This window comes from Manacus vitellinus, unplaced genomic scaffold (assembly GCF_001715985.3).
Source record: "Manacus vitellinus isolate BGI_N305 unplaced genomic scaffold, ASM171598v3 scaffold_13_pilon, whole genome shotgun sequence".
Classification (NCBI taxonomy): Eukaryota; Metazoa; Chordata; class Aves; order Passeriformes; family Pipridae; genus Manacus; species Manacus vitellinus.
The window spans coordinates 8,326,491-8,344,058 of NW_021938999.1; the positions used below are offsets into that span (position 1 = coordinate 8,326,491).

Here is a 17,568-nt window from a genome sequence, read left to right on the forward strand (position 1 = left end):
CGCGGCGCGGGGCGCGCTGAGCATCCGGAGCGCTCTGCCGGCGTGAGCGCTTCCTGCGCTCGACTTTGCGGCGCCTCTGGGATTCAGAGTTCGGCGGTGCCAGGCGGAGAGTGCCCCTATCCCACGCGGGGCCGAACCGGGCGCTCGGAGCGGGGAGACGGGCCGGGACTGTGCCCGGCGACAGCCGCCTGTGCTGAGCGAATCTGCCGCTGAATCGGGCTGTGCCTTCCGAAACAAAGCCGAAAGCTGCTCACGCTGAGCCGCAGCCCCTGCGAGCGTGTCCCGGAGCAACCCGTCCGAGCATCTGTGTTTCGGACGGCACAGGGGGACACCTGTCCCTGCGGCGCGCTGAGCAAAGCACAGATTTGTGCGGCTCAACCCCACTTGGCGCTGCGCGTAGGTCGAAGCGTGTAGTTTGTAATGTATTTAAATTAGTCCTGGCAGGACATAGTAGACTTACAGAACCTTAAAAGCAGTTTTGTTTTTTTTTACTTACATGACTTACGGTTAAAAAGCACTTTCATGCAGAGTTTCAGGCAAATACTGTTTGTTTTTTTTTTTAAATGAGCTTTTTTTGCAACTTTTCGCTTTCTAAAGGACTCAATGAAAAAATTTCAAAGTTTAACTTTTGCAATTTACTGGTTTGAAAAGATTTAGTATAGGCTAATAGTTCATAACGTGGTAACAAAGCTGTTTATAGTTTCCCTTGTTAGAATGATTCCGATGTACAAAACTACCAGTGCGAGAAGTTACTGCTGGAACTCCCCCCAAAAAATTCAGGTTAACTTCTGAAAATGTCTGCATATCAAGCTTTCTATGTACTTTAAATGGTATTTTTTCCAGGGTCTTTGACTTTGGGGTTTTTATAGAGTAATTATTCCCATTGTTAATATAGCCTTATTAACATGGCATGTGAACATCTGAAAATGTGTAATGTCTTTTTTTTCATAGCAGCTGCTGTAGTAGAGTTGAAAACTTCTGTCATCTTCATTTTAGAGGTTGGAGGAACTGAGACAGAGAGAAAGTAATAATAGAAAGGCAGACTAGAAGTTTTATCTGAGAAACATTTGAATATAGATGCTTCCAGTCCCAGGCAAGTCTCCAAACTTAAATAGTTCTTCCCTTCTTACCATGTATCTTTGTTAAATATTTTTCTGATTTTATCATAATATCTTATTGGCCGGAGGCTTTTCTCAAGAAGGTGAGGGAAAAAGGAGGACTCAAGAAGAATTTTAAGAATTTGGTGTTACAGTTTACGTTATTGAGAATTGGTCATGTTTAGTTAAGTACAACCCTTCTTATTCATAATGTAAAAATAGACTTTGTTATGCTTCATCTGCTATTGTGTGAATAGTTTGACATAATCTACTTTTTATCAGCAGTACTGATGAAAAAAGTATTTGAAAATTCATGACCTTTCTTCAGGTGTTCAGCTAAATGAACGTAAGGCTTTAAAGACAAATTGATTCTTTAATTCTGCTGAGTTAAATATCTTGATGTGAAAAATAAGCTGTATACTTTTCAAAATGAAATAAAATTAGTCTAGAGAAAGGTACCTCACTCTTAAATTTAAAATACAAAGTTCCAAAGACTTTTGGGATAATTACTTCCAGTAGGTAAAGTAGCCCCTCCTTTGGAGATAATTCAGTTGAATTGTGTAATGTCCTTCTAAAAATGCCTTTGCAAAGTTACTAGTTGACTGATCTGTAGGACAGAGCAAGTTCAAGGGGAGCTACATTCTGCTGTATGATGCCTTCATTTAGACAAAGCAAGAGTCCCACAGAATCACACCAGCTCTCTCACTAGCACTCTCAAGTTTACAGCTGCTTACAGCTGTGAGTTTTTACAACTTTTTAAGTTGTAAATTTTCATGACTTAGGCCAAACCAAGTATGAACCTGTCCCAAAGCATGTTCCCAATGGATGCCAGAATGCTGGGAATGGTGGAAGGAGAGTGGGACATAGTAAACTAGACTCTTTCTGAGGCAGTTTCCGAAGCAGTACCCAGCTGGAGATTCCTCAGGAGGCAAGTGTGGTTACTGAGTGTGCCTGCTGTCCTGTAGCGTAGCTGTTTACAAAATTTTGGAAAACTGGATGTGAAATCAGAAGTCAGATGATGGGAGAAGAAAAAGAAATGCCTAAGTGTTCTCGAGGCACAGGTACAATTTATGTAGAGAACAATACAATAGATAATGTACCTTCTCAACTCCCTGATTAATTCATGTCTTGCCTGTGCTTGTGCTTTAATACCATCACAGTCTTGTATTGCTGCCCTGTTGACTCTAAATTCTTTTAAGACCTGGGATGATTCATTGTGTTCTCTTCAATTATTTTGGAAATATGAGCAGCATACATGACAGTATATAAATAAACTTAATAATATGGAAGATGGTTAGTTAGAAGCATATAATTTCAGAGGAGTTGCTTGACCAAGATTGGTATCTTTCTACCATTTAGCCTTTGACTACGTGACTATTGTGCATTGTGTCTAAATACAGACTAAATTATGCAGTATAAAAGTGCTATATTTCTTGTTTAATAGGTAGTTATTACAGTGAAGCAGTTGTCTTCAAACTGTAAAAAATCAAGACTGCTTATTTTCTGAGCATTTATTATTGTCTTGAGTTTAGCTATATAATTAAATATTGTTTGGTATATATTTTTTCAAGGTTTTCAGACTTTGACAGGTACGGAACTAGGGCTATAGTTAGATGTATTGTAGAAGTGTTGAAATATTTACCTTTCCGTGTGGCATCCAAATCAAGAACAGGTAGGAAGCAACAGAGACTTTGTCCTGTTGTCCAGGAAAATACAGTTTAACAGAATATGGGGAGATTCTTATGTTTTGTCATCTCTGTATAATGATATTTACATATATATATTTAAATCCCATTCTGTCAAATGGCAGAAGAAAGAAGCATTAATTCAGGAGAATTATTTTTAATGCTATCATTGAGAAGATACCAACAGTAGCAAAAACACTAAATGTTTGTTCAAGTTATGGTACATTTTTAAAACCTAAATTCCTAAATACAGTTTATTTTCTACTGTTAGACCTTGTTTATCTTCATCACAGTTTCAAGTTCTGTCTTCAGTGGGAAGCGGTTCCCATTTCCTGTTCTTTGATGGTTAAACGTGTTTGAACTTGGACAGAAAAGTTTTACCTGAAAATTTTCATGTGTTTCTCTGTTACTTTTAGTTACACATCTTTATTCCTAGGCATGCCTTCATCTTCAAATGTTCTAAAGAACATTATTTTTCAACCTTGTGACATTTCTCTGTGAGGTTTAGTTGTTAATCATAAACAATGTATGCAAAGCTGGTCAGATAAATTATTCTATTATTTCCTCATGTTGATGGCACAATCAGGTTTTTCTCAAGTAACAATTGATAAAACTTTTTGTACCAAATTCACAGCAGATTATATATTGTCCATATATTCTTACAGGTATTGTAGAAGCATTGGCTACGATTTTATCATACCTGGTAGTAGGGCATTACAAATGCAAAATGAGATTCTCCTGTCATTTTTCTGGGATTTTTTTTTTTATTTCTGAATTACAAACATGAAGGGAATGACCAAACTAGACCCTGAGCTGTACACATTCACTTACTGTGTGTACTGTCTTTTAACCTTTCCATTTCTCCCTTCAGAATTCTCCTCCAGGTGTCTTTTCCAAAACGACTGCCTGAGAAAGCCTCAGTATTAGTTGTTCACAAGACTGATGCCACTATGATGTGGATTCTAAAGAATGCTCAGTTTGGTTAACACCATACCGAGACAGCAGAGGGTGGGCCTGCTTGGAAATAAGGTCTGTCCAGCGCCTGCCACTGTAGTGTGTTGTCACATCCTTAGTCAAGGTCATTTTTCATCAGTCATTCCCAGTTGGCAAGGGGCATGTGTAGAAATGGGATCCATGTTTTTCTATACACAATTCCGCAACTACATGAGCAGGTAGGATATGGGGAATAATTGCTCTAGCAGCTATTGTTTCTTTGGAATGTGTTATCTGGAAGATACATTATTCAAATATAGATGCACACTATTTTAAACAATACCTGGTTTTTAGCATAGACCTCTGGTGGGTTTTTTTTCTCCCCTTAAGGTGAATAAGGGCATCTTATTGCCTGCTTTATCACTTTTTCACTCAATGCAGTTGAGTTGAAAAGATTTAATTTGGAAATAAAAGAAAGACAATGGGAAGACATTCAATAGTACGATGTAAATATGCAAATTGACCCAAGTTCAAATTGCTGTGCTTTGATTCAGATTCTTATGATGTGAAGTAGCAATGTGATCATAGTAGAAACTGATCTATCTGTTTACAAAGTACTTGAAGATTTACTTTAAAATAAAAGAAGCCAATTTCCTTATACGTGGCTGTATATAATGAAATCATGGTCTTTGGATGTTTCTGTGACTCTTCCACAGTTTTGAATTAAATCATTTACTCATGATGCCTTTTTTCTTCCCCCTCCCTTAGGATTTGAATTGTCTGTAATTCTGTTCAATATCCCACCTTCTCTTATTCTGATGTTTATTAAACACAGCTTTCTGTACTGCATGATTGCTATAATGCAGTGTACCTTTTGATAGAAAACATTCCTGTTTCCTTGCTTTTAGGTGAAGGCAAAGCTTAAACCTTAACACTTAACCCTTCATGTGGTCTCTTAACAGCAAATTAGTTTTCAGAGTGACTGAAAAAATACTTTTTCTTTAAATCTACATCCTAGCTTTTTACTTGTTTATTTTTAAGTCACGAGAACATACTAATAGTTTAAATTAATTCTGAATGCTCCTGCATCCATGGGCCTCAGATGAATTTTAAGAATAAACCAAATGCTGTGATCAGCAATGATTTTATACTTGTTCACGTCTGTGTTGCTTTGAGCTAACACATTTCTGAGGGAGGAATTTGGCCTGTAGGACATGTAGTTGGCAGTGATGAATGATCAAGTCTTGACTGAGGTTCTGAGTGAGTTTGCTTATAAACTTGGGAAGCGTTCTGTGGGAGTGGCAGACAGCAATGACGCACCAAAAAGCCTTTCTTAACACAGAAAAACACACTTCACAACTTCTGGCTACATTTTGCACAGACAAGGCCCACTGTTAGTGTGCCTACCTTGGATGTTTTTCTGTGGCTTTTTCCCCCTCTCCCACTTGCTTGATGTAAGGGAAAAGTACTGTGCATCTAACCCAGTATATTGCTGATTTTTCAGTTTGCTCTTAGGAAGAATGTCTGTTAAGATTAAGAGCACTGTGACCCAGAATGAGTAATGACCAGCACAACCAGTGTGTTGAGAAGATTGTCACCTGTTCATTGTGTGTTTTGTTTGGGGCTTTTTGTTTGATTTTGTTGGTTTTGGTTTTGATTTTTTGTATTTTTTTTTTGCCATGCCCCTTCATCCTGCTTTTCTGGATGGTCAACTCCTTGTCTCTAGTATGCTAGACCTTGAACAAGGTGAGGCATGAAAACATAAATATGTGAAGATTTTTGAGACTAAGCTTAAGAAAATTGATAAGTTTTTCAGTGTTTCTGAACTCAAAATGCAGTCTCTTGAATCTAGACGTGTGTGTTGAAAACATCACAGTATTTTGCCTGGAATATTGTCTAGACACTATTGTATGCTCATTGGTTCAGTATATTGGATTAAGCCAAGTAAAATTCTTTGTTTGGTATGGTCTGAGCCCATGTTTCAACTTTTTTTCGTTGATGTTGATCTAGTGGTGCTGGTGTAAGCACCTTCCTTTGTGTGTATTTGTTTTGTTAATGTGGCAATAAGATTTTCCACGTTTTGTGAGAACCGCAGAAAGGTGAAGGTCTTTGAGTAAACACCTTTATGCTACGTCAGTGAAATAAATGGCTCATGCTACTTGATATTAGAGTAAATGCTTCAGAAGTAAGTGTGGGAAAGGACTATAATTAGTACATATGTCAACCTTGTTGAACTCTCAAAAGAGGGTGGGATAGACCTTCTACTTATTTTTATAGGGTGGGGTTTGGTGACTAAATGGCAGATGAGGGCATTGTGTTTATAAGGACAGGACTGTGCTGCTTGTACTGAAGGTCTCTGATTCCTTCACATTCTTCCTTCTGGGGAAAAGGGAAAAGGGTAGAACTAAGTAGTTGGTTTGCTATGTGATTAAACAATGTTGCATGTAACAGCAAGTTCAATGGTGATAATCATATTTGGACTGATACAAATTCTTGAATTCTATTAAAACACAAGTGTCACTGCATTTGGTTTTGTTTTTGTAAGCTATAGGAAATGTTCTGAATAATGCATTTTGTTTAAGAAAGCTTTGCATTTTTCTGGCCTTCTGCAATTACTGTGATCAGTAGCATGTGGTTTTGACTGCCTTAAGATTGGAGATTGCTCTCAGGGCAGTGGACTTTCTTGATGCTTTTCTGGGGCTAAGTAGTACTGAGGGGTATAATCAGCAGAGTTGGTATTCATAGAACAAAAACTTCTCAGACTTCCACCAAACCCAAAGATACACAGAGGGAAGGTGGGATCACTGTGCTTCACCTTTTGTTTGGTGGGGTTTTTTTCCCTCTTTTTCAGGAATCTGTTTTTTCAGATATGTAACTCTGGTGCGTTTAGATAAAAAAAAAGTACATATGTAACTGAAGTATTTACTCTTTGCTTCTTTTGCCACATCTATGAAGAGATTTGCTGGAAAATCAAAACTTCCAGTCATGCAATTGTCAGAAGGAGAACACACCTGAAGAATTAGGAGAGCTTAGAAGTGGTTTTAAGGTCTAGGATTTTAATATAAGCTATGTAATATGTGCTAAAATACATACTCCGAAGAAATGCTTTCAGTGATACACATTTGGAAGTACTTTTAAATCCATTATCTATCTGTGCAGCTGAACAGCTTTATTATATAAAAAAATGTCTAATAAAACAATGACTTCAGTTGCTACTTTCAGTTGCTAAGAAATATCCACTAAGAGAACTATTTCCCAAAATGTTCATTAGAGCATTGTCATTTAAATTTTGATCTAAATGTGGTTTATAAGTTTTGTAGCCTATCTTTGAGCAGTAACAAAATAGATTGCCACTTAAATGCAATCTTCATAAATGCAACAAGCTTTCTTTCATATTTTGACATACGGATCAGTGACATAGCCAGTAGTAAAATGAGAAGTAAAAGCAGTTTTGGAAAACAAAGAATAAAGGATGTGCTTTCTTTCCTTTATTGTTCTGTCTCTGTTTGGCATTTCTTTTCCCTTGGATAAATGTATAGGTGAATAATTGTATTGAGATCCCTTAGCAGATCTTATATCTGTTAGGAAGACAAAATAACTATTACTATCCAATAGTAGATACTTGATATAGTTTTACATGTGCATATGTATGATATACATATCATACATCTCAGAGTTCATCTCTTCTGCTGGGTCTTTATAAAGACATTCTGTGACTGCTGCACTTCCCTATCATGCCTTTTGTATGGGAAATGCAATTATTATAAGCTGAAAATTGTTTTTAAGTAGCTGAAACATTCAAATACAGCCAAATTCCTTAAAGACCTCAGTGTAAAGTTTGAAGGCTACATTTCCTTTGAGTCATGCAAAAAATCTCTGAGAAGACAAAATCACTAAATGAGCATAAATCATGTCAAATGCTAAAACACCTGTAAAGGGGGGGAAAAAACCCTTGTGTGAATAGTCCACAGTTTGTCAATAGATGTGACAATAGGTAATGACTCTATTGACTAAAACAGCTGAATAGGACAGGGAAGAAATAATAAAGTTGAACTAGTGGCAATGAATTGTACTCATCACTGTGAAAAGGTCAGGAAAACTTTGCTGATTTTACATTCCTAGCTTCTACCATTGTACTTCTGCAAAGCAGAGGAAAATGAAGTGTAGGATAAACCCCACTAACAATGGGGTGTCTGTATTTTATGTGTTTATTATCTCTTTATATCTCAGTATTCTTCTCTATATATGATAGAAACAAGTATATTATAATTGTTATATAAGAGATTACTTACATATTATCATAATATGTCTTTTTTACGTGTGTTTATATACAGTGAGCACTTGCTTGTGCAGAAATAAAAAGCATGCATTTTCAGTTCCACTCTGTTCTTGAGATGAGGTGAAAGTGGAGCAGTGTTGAAATCAGTAATGAAAATGAGGGAAAACCCTCAATTTGACAGGAGTTAAGAAGTCTGAGAAGGTGTCCAGGAACTATAAGAGAAAACAGAGTGAGGGTGAAGGAAATTCTTTCATAGTCTAAGAGCAAGAGGCCTTCAATTCTGAAAAACAAGGGTTTTGAAGTTGATACCAGGGCAATATATTTAACACTACATAAACATAACATCTAGAATTTTCTTCTTAGTAGATCTGAAAGTTTAAAAGCTTGGTGGGATTTAGAACCTTAAGAATTCATATGAATGCCCCTCTTTCATAAGCCAGCTACTTACTTGTGAATAACAAATAGTCTCTGTAGTCTCTGCACTAGATTTAGTTGTACATTTGTTGAAATAGCTTGTGCTATTCACTGTCAAATATCTGGACGAGACCTCATTGAAGGGGGAATTGAATTACTCTGAATTCAGTGTTGCTGGATTTTGGCTTCATGCAGAAATATTTTTACACATAAAATACCTAATTTTCTGAGAAATTAGGGGTACCTCAGAGATGGTTATGGATTATGTTCTTTGACTAAAGGCAAAAGAAAATTGAAAATATTCAGCTAATTCCTAATTATGCTCTTGGTTGTGCTTATTGAGCAGCTGCTCTAATCATATGCCTATATCATATTAGGTCTAGAAATAATCATTTGGGTGCTGTTTGAAGATGTTAATGTGTAAGATCTTGTGTTCCCACAGAAAACTGTTTTGTACCAATCTCTGAGATCATTTCTGTAGAAGAAACTGAACTTAACAAGAAACAGCGTAACATTGGCAAATGGCAAAAGATGACAAAGCTACATGCTTTCACAGGTAAGGCAAATAACAATGCTTGTGCTAGTTACTTTGCTGAAGGTACTTTAAGGCAGACTCAAAATGAATCCTCAGATTAATTTTTTTTTTAACAGAAATGTTATGTTTAAAAATACCCAATGAAACAACCCCTCCCCCTCAAGGCAAAAAAAAAAAGAAAGACCAAAATAAATGCAAGCAAAAGCACCACAAAAACAAACAAAAGAATTCCCCAAAATCCGTCAGTTTACATTTAAAGGTCCTTATTTTGGAAAATAAAACACTTCCTTTAAGAAAATGTACTGGTTTTAGTTATTAATTGAAGTTCAAACTAATATCTTGTGTTTCTGCTGCTGAATGACTCTGCAGCAGGACACTTGCTTTCTATTACTTGACTAGAAAATCAAGAGAGTCTGAAAAAATGAGTCTCTAATGTTTGGCCTTTTTTAAATTTTCCCTAACCATCACAATGTGTACATGAGAAGGTTCTTTGTATTATTGACTGCATTTTTTAAAACAAAGTGCTTGAAATAAATGTCTGCTTGTGTTGGGAAAAGAGTGGTGACTTCTGTGCTGCAAAGATGGGGCAAATGTGATGGCTCCCATGCCAAAATTTTATGTTGTAGAGTACTTTCCTCACATTTAGTCCTCCAGTAAGAGTAACTGGAGATACTGTAGATAAAAAGGTAAGTCTTTTTCTCAAATTTCAGCTTTATGAAATTAAATTCACCCTCTTGGTTACATGAGAGCTGATGTCAGTCTGGCTTATCTTCTTAAGCTTGTGGCATTTTATATTATGTAGATATTGCAGACTTTAAGACAGATAAAATATTATATAAGCTCGGTGAACTTTTGTACAGGTATGGCTATAATAAGTTTATGAAAAATGGTTTGTATTTGCTTTAAAAAGAAGTCTATGTTTGGGTCTCTGCTATAAGGTAATGACCTCAGCAAGTGTTTTCATTTATGTTTTCATTTGGACTTTTTATGAATGTCCTGTTCACACTCTGAATGCTTCTGTCATTTGCCAAAGTGTTTAGTGGAGATTAATTGCCACTTTTTTCCAAAGGTTGATATTTTGGTTATCTTTCTGAAATGCATTTGTCATTTCATGGAACTGTCTTATTATGCCTCTTTGTTTTTTTTTTTCCCTTTCTTTTTTTTTAAATTTAAATAGTATATTATGTGAAGAAAGCCCGAAATCACCGCTGGCGGTGCAGTGATGTGACTTTTTGGTGTGTTGATGAGCACTTATGTAATCAGTGGATACAGGCGCTGAAAGAATTACTTGAAATGCAGAGTAAGTTTGAATAAACTGTGAACATTTGCACTATCATTTTGCAGGCTTGTACATCAATCAGTGTAATTTTGATATATCTGCTTTTTTGAACTCAAAAATCGAGGGAGTTAAGAGTTGAAGTGTCTCCTTATCACTGCTTTTCTGTTTTGCACATTCACTAGGTTGTACTGAGTGTTTAATAGAACTATAGGTGTCATATAATTTTGCCCAGATATATATTATTTTCACGACATAGGGACACATTACAAGCTTAGCAGAGGCTTTGGAGAAAGTAAAGGGCAGATGTAAACTGCAGGGATTTGAGGACAAAGACTGTAGCAATTGTAAGATTTATGGGTGGCTTTTTGTGTGTGTTTCACCTTTCCAGACTCTCTCATCAACAAAATGTGCCTTATGTGGTAAGAGTTCCCATTAATCATTTCTGAGACTCTTGGACATCTACTTCTTGAAGGTTAAAAGTAGTTTTGCAGGAGTTATTCCTGAAAGAGGTACCTTGATAGATGTCAGTGGGTGGCAGGAGCAGAGTAACTCCATGACAGAAAGGACGTCAAGGATGGCCATAGCACAGGTGGTGCCCATGCTAACCAGGGTGCAGTCCCACTGTATCTGAACAGGGTGGGAAGAACAGGGATGGGGATAAAATTAGGTCTGATTTACAGCCCAGGTGAGATAAAGTAATTGGGTCCACCCAGGGAGGGCAGAGCGGAGCAGCTGGAGCTGGAGACAGGACTGGAGATGAGCTACCTACAGCATAGGTCTGAGGTCCATCTGAGATACAGAGCTGCAGAAGGGACTGGATGCAAGTACACCTACAATGTAACTCAAGAAAGTACTTAAGGTTCACAGAATAAAAGTGGATATTTAAGAAAAACTGTTATGAACAGGCAACGGGAAGATTCTTTTTAGTGTTTTTGTTTTATATACGTTACACAAGGTATCTGTCTTTTTCAAAAAATGAGGTTTGTGCACCCATTCAGTACACCTGTGAGAAATGTGGCCTAAGCAGTCAGCTCCATTTGAGTGCAATTGTTCGTTTTATTGGTAAAAAACTATTTCAGAAAAGGGAACAACTTCTCAGAGAGGGTGAATAGTGCCTTGAGCTTGTGGCAGATTTAAACTGTTCAAAATGTCTAGCTTGGGTGGACTTGTAAAAGCGTGCTGATCTAACAATTCTAATATAACTTTCCTTTTAAAATAATAATAATTTAGAATGCCATCTGAGGAAGTATGCATGTTATAAGTTTTTTTCTGTTCCGTAAAAAAGGAAGGTTCTCTAGGTGCAACAAACATTACTATTTTGTATATCTGTTAATACAGAAGTGTAGTAATTGTTTTCATTGCCATTACCAATATAAATCCATAAATAAATGGGAAAACTTGAGGTAGTAATATCAAAGGTGTTTCGGGAAGGGGAAGGGGTTACACTGTAGGGCAAGCACTTTCTGTGCAGCACGTAATTTTGTGAGGTATTATTATTGTGACTTGATTACAGAAAGGAAATGCACTTTAAATATGTTATTAAAGCTGGAAGGTAGTTGAAATAATGTAAAAGTATTTCTACGTTTGCTTCACTTACAAGTGCCTTTCCTATTGCTATCCTTCTAGCCTTGTGTGCTGGGATACTAATTAATTAGTTTTACTAATATGATGGGAAGGTACTGCAAGAATGATGCATAAGAATGTAAGATATGCATTCAGAAGAAATGATTCTGAATTTTGCCTCCTGATGTCTTATTAACAATTGTTCAGTACTGTCGGTATCCTCAGTATAATAAAGAGGACAGATGAAGCAGGATTTTATAGCTCTTTGTTAAAAGAATTACAAGAGTTAATAAAAAGTTCTAAGTCTTTTATGCTGTGACCACTTTGATATTAATAGGTTTGGTTTTGTATGGCTTGTTGAATTTTTGTTTTGTGTACAAAATCAGTATACTGTAATATTTTTCCTTACTGCAGAGTCTAGACCAAAGCAGTTGCTTGTGTATATTAATCCCTATGGAGGAAAAAGACAAGGGAAAAGGATTTATGAACAGAAAGTTGCTCCACTCTTCAGTCTGGCTTCTATATCCACTGATGTTGTTAGTGAGTAATTAATGTTTTAGTTTCTTAATAAACACAAGATGAACCCTTTAAAACATCCTTGAGTAGCTAAAGTTCTTTCTGTTACCTTTTCTTACTAAGGAAATGAAACAAAGTGGTAGAGAATGTTTCCTGATTAAAGCATAGGTAGCCAAATAATTGCAACCTTATATCAACTTTTTACTAAACTAAAACTTCTGTTGCTTCTGAGCTATTTGAGCTCTTAATCTATAAAATACTGCCTTTCTTCTCTTTTTCAGTTTCGCAGGTAAAACCGAATGTTCATTTGCACAATTTTTAATAAAATATTTTTTCCATATGTACTGCAGTGCATGCCTCTTTCAATTCCTTCCCTGGCAAAATCTTTCAAAACACATTTTATGGACAGGCTGTTTTATGGCCACATTGGTAATAGAATCATGGTTATTAATGAATTAATTTTTATAATTGTATATTATAAATTATTTTATGATAGTATTTTTAACAGTAAATTTTAATGTGTTTCTTTCTTCACAGTAACTGAACATGCTAATCATGCTAAGGACAATTTATTTGAAGTTAATATTTATAAATATGATGGGTAAGTAACTTCATTTGCCTTTTTTTAATTCTTTTAAAGCTGATATGTTGTGTAATCTGCCTGTTCTTTAATTTAAAATGGTAGCCTTCATTGCTGATACATTTATTGCCTCAACTGAAAGTCCTGGGGTGTGTTCCTTTCTGTAGGAGATCCCCATTTAGGAGTATCAAAAGAAAATTAAACTCTTTCTGTAAACTTGTTCAATATACAATATATTCAACCATAATATAACAATGTTGACATGAGATTTGTGTTCAAAAGATGAATGTAAGATTAATTCTGCTTAGTTGAGCGTTCTGTGATAGCTCAAAAACTACCCTGAAATGTTTTGTGATCTTGACATACACAGGAGTTCAGAACACTGCACTGGTGGCATTCAGCCTGTGTGTAAAAGAACATGGACTGTTTAGAAATATTTCAGGTAGTTCCTCTTGCTCTGTGTGTCTGTTAAATAATGGCTACATCATTTGGCTTTATTTGCATTTGTTCTGTTGTGGAGTTACTGTTTTAAAAGAAGAGCTGACTGAATGGTTATCTTGCATTCCATTATTAAATCTGCTGTAAAAGCAGAATATTTTAATAAATAAGCTAGTAATTTCAGTTTCCAGTTAATAACATGAAATAAGTTACATGTCTGGAAAATCATGAAAGTATGTGCAGAACCTATGCAGATAAACTCTCATAACTACAGTATTTTAAAATAGTATCTTATGCCTGCTGATAGGTACATTTAAACTGGTAAGTTGCAAAAATAAAATACATTCTGTCTTTTCCCAGTAGTTTTGCTACGGGAGCAGATCTATATGCATTGTATATATCAAGTAAGGGCATGATGTTCCCAGACCTCACCTGCTTTAAAATGAGTTGACTTTAAATAGTTTTGTCTATACTGGGATTTTTCTTAATTTTTCAGAACTGCAGGGAGGGGAGACCTTGATCCTATAAAAAAACTAGTTAGTTAAGGTTTTCCCTTTTCATTTGACTTATGATTTGAGATAAGTATGCTGATGGTTGGTGAAATTCCAGTACAGAGCAGAAAGGGAGGCAGATGAGCCTCTGTCCACTACTAGCAAGTTGTTTTTTTAAAACGATTGGCAGTGACCAATTGCAGTGGTATCTGAAGTGGTTTTGACAGATTGAAGGTCTTGTATTGTAGAATTTTTAAATTTTTTTCTTTGGTGGGGTTTTTTGGTTTTCTGTCTCTAACATGACAAGATAAACTAATAGGCCAGAGAACTGCATCTTTTTGGAATCTTATGATTCTTCTATTCTCAGACTGGGCCTGAATGGCATTTGGCTTGGGAACTGCAACCTGGCTGATTTTTGTCCATCATGTACAAGTCTTTCTCTGTGGTCAACAGTCATGTTAGGAAGAAGATCTTGTACTAAAACTACTTTTTAAATAACAGGTCATGTGGTCAACTGGAATATTTAAAAAAAAGGTTTAACCACATAAACATGTGTGTTTCTTCAAGTTTGGCTGACTTTGCTTACATACAGGAAAAGATTCTTTGTATTCCTACATGTAATTGTCATTGAGCTGTCCTCTTAGATTGGTTCTCATAAGTGGCTTCCCCTTCATTCAGTGATGAATTTCTGCATTTAATCTCCAGATTCCCTGTTAGGCAAACCCATACATGGAATTCTGCAACTAAACATAGGATTCTTAATGATAATCACTTCACTTGTTTTCAGATGTTTTTACTTGAGGCAGCTTATTTAAAATTCTTGCACGTGTTTCCTGTTTGTTCTTCCTAGTTTGCCTTATAAGAATTTCTTACATTGAATGTACTGACCTATTAGCTCAGTGACAGAACAGCTTCTCTCTAAGCACAGTTACTCATTTTGGTTACTATATAGCAGACAGTTGTACATCATTGTGAGGAACAATCAGAGCATGCTGTAATATTGTGTAGGTAAAAGCCATGTTTAAAATAAGTGAAATGAATCACTGTGGTTCCTAATCCTGTTGCACAAGCCTTTGTAGAACTGTTTCTGGCTGGGGTTTTTTCCTAGTTTTTGAATTAGTTCACAGAATGGTTGAGATTAAAAGGGACCATACATCTTTTAAAACTCATTTGTCTTGTGGACTAGCTTCTCCTGAAGTACTCTAGCATATGTCTTTTACTGTTATCATCTCTCCAAAAAGTGAAATGCTAGTCTATTAGTAAAATAAAACCAAAAAATAAAAAGGTATCTCTTTCGGATTTTCTTCACTAGGAGCCTTCACACATGCAGTTTGCACATGTGTGACTTGTACATTGGTCATCTGATGTTTGCAATGCATTTGGTCATGCTATTATTGCATATGTGAAGTTCTTTATCTATCAGTATTTACCCTTGATAGGTATAGACATTCACAGAATTGTCACCTCTGAGCCTGGATATACTATTTGTTCTAGAAGGTGATCACAGGGCTGGAGCACCTTTGCTATGAAGACAGGTTGAGAGAGCTGGAGTTGTTCAGCCTGGAAAAGGGAAGGGCTCTGGGGAGATCTTAGAGTGCCTTCCAGTACCTATAGGGGGCTTACAAGAAGGCTGGAGAGGCACATTTCACAGGGGCATGTAGTGATAGGACAAAGGGTAATTGGTTTTAAACTGAAGGAGGGCAGGTTTAGATTAGGTATAAGGAAAAAATTCTTTACTTTTGATGGTTGTGAGGCACTGGTATAGGTTGCCCAGAGAAGTTGTGGAAGCCCCATCCCTGGAAGTGTTCAAGGCCAGGTTGGATGGGGCTTTGAGCAAATTACCCTGAGACAACATTATCCTTGTACTGACCTGGAAATTTTTGGCCACTTAACCTCTTTTTTTTGAGTCTGCAGAGAAATATAAGACAAGCTAAAGTTGAGGAATAATGGATATTATATAATTATCTAATAGGCTATTGGAAGAGAAAAAAAAATTATAAAAATGGAAAACAAATAACCTTTTATGCCTCCTCTCCCGGTCTCCTAGGTGTTGACTTAGAGTTGGACACCGTATGAATTTAAGAATGTCCTCCCCACTCATGAGAAAAAATGACTGTTTTGTTCAAGCTTTCCTTCAGCTGAAAATACAACAATAATTACATTTAAATCGTGTATACTTAAAAATTAGATAAATTAACTTGTCCTATGAAATAAACACTCATTCTGCAATATCTGTTGCTGATAATATAAAAGAGTATTAGTTTATGAGTTGGAAATTATTGCTATAGGTGACAGTAGACATTCCTAAACTTGTATGCTAGGGACCACATATATAACTTTGGGTTTCTCATGTGTTCCTTTAAAGTGTATTTAAATTAGTTTTTCAGTTAAAGAATGTTGATGCTTTTAGAGTTCAGGGTCTGCATTTGATTATTGTTCATGAAATGTATAGTGCTGTAAAATAGTCTTTTACTTCCTAGTATTTGCTTGGCTGTGGACTCTCTGCTGAGCTTTAACATATTGAGGATCTGTGTAGCTGCTGCACCAGCTCTGACCTGAATTAAATTTGCAAAACAAAGTTTTGTATCTGGTAACATTCAGAACTCTGTTTCATTATGAATGGTTATGTAGATATACATGACTTCTGCCTGTTTGATGAGCTCTCAGCATGTTCAAAAGAGCATGCAGGCATGCACTTCTGCTTTTTGACTTTCATATAATGTACCTCCCTATTGTGTAAAATATACTTTTGCCAGAAGTGGCAAATATTAACTTTTCCCTTTTTAGTAAGGGTACCCTATTTCCATTTTGTGTACTTAAAAAGCTGTATGTACAGTCCTGTTCAGTGTTTTATTTGTATAGTGAATTTCCACTGATATTTGTCTGTCTGCACACAGCAGTAGAGGATAAAGATTTTTGTAGGTTGCATTCCAGCATTTTTTCCTAACGTTACAGATACATCTAGGTGCATTTGCAGTTGTGTAGCTTGAATTTTTTTTTTCTGCTTTTTGTTAATTGCCAATTGACTGTGGGCTACTATATTCTGTAAAGATGGAGGAGGAGAATAGAACAAGTATTTTTGATGTGCCCAGTGCATGCCCTAAGTAGAACACTTGCCGTGTTGTTTATTGACTGTTAGTGTGCATTCTAATTTGTGTTTCCTGGCAGTGTTGTTTGTGTTGGTGGGGACGGCATGTTCAGTGAAGTGATGCATGGTCTCGTTGGAAGAATTCAGAAGGACTCTGGCATAGACCAAAATAATCCCAAAGCATCGTTAGTCCAGTGCAATATAAGGATTGGCATAATTCCTGCTGGTAAGAAAGGGTTAACTTTCAGTTTAATTTATTCATTAATTCTTGACATTTTTTCTTACTCATAACTTCTTGAATTTAGGCCTAAATGTAAGATCTGAGCAATGATATTCCATAAAGGCACCTAACTAAAGCTGTTTGTATCCAGATATAATTACTGATCACATGCAATTTTATTTAGGCAGAGTATTTTGTAAAGGAAATAAAATCTTGATGTGTAACTTCAGAATTAATTTACTACTTCTTTTTTTGTGGCTTATTGTGTGTTAATGTGAGCTAAAATGTCAACAGTAGTACTCTTCTGAACACATTAATGAGTGGAATTTACTGAACAGATAAACCTGATAAATATTTTTCCAGTTCAAAATGCTCCACAAATTTAGTTAGAATTGTATAAGAACCTCCCACTGGTCTGGCAAACTCCAAACAAATGCTAAGATTTCTTCT

General features: G+C 36.1%; 1 protein-coding gene across 1 annotated transcript in view; it reads left to right on the forward strand.

Moving 5' to 3' along the window:
• Positions 1–882: 882 nt before the first annotated feature.
• The window catches only part of CERK (ceramide kinase), a 39,242-nt gene continuing 22,556 nt past the window's right edge, over positions 883–17,568 (forward strand). Inside the window, exons 1-6 of the mRNA XM_018068013.2 lie at positions 883–1,093; positions 8,851–8,964; positions 10,121–10,243; positions 12,200–12,325; positions 12,839–12,902; positions 16,979–17,124. Of these exons, the coding sequence (XP_017923502.1) occupies positions 1,078–1,093; positions 8,851–8,964; positions 10,121–10,243; positions 12,200–12,325; positions 12,839–12,902; positions 16,979–17,124 (589 nt within the window). The 5' untranslated portion in view covers positions 883–1,077. The remainder of the gene's footprint in view (positions 1,094–8,850; positions 8,965–10,120; positions 10,244–12,199; positions 12,326–12,838; positions 12,903–16,978; positions 17,125–17,568) is intronic.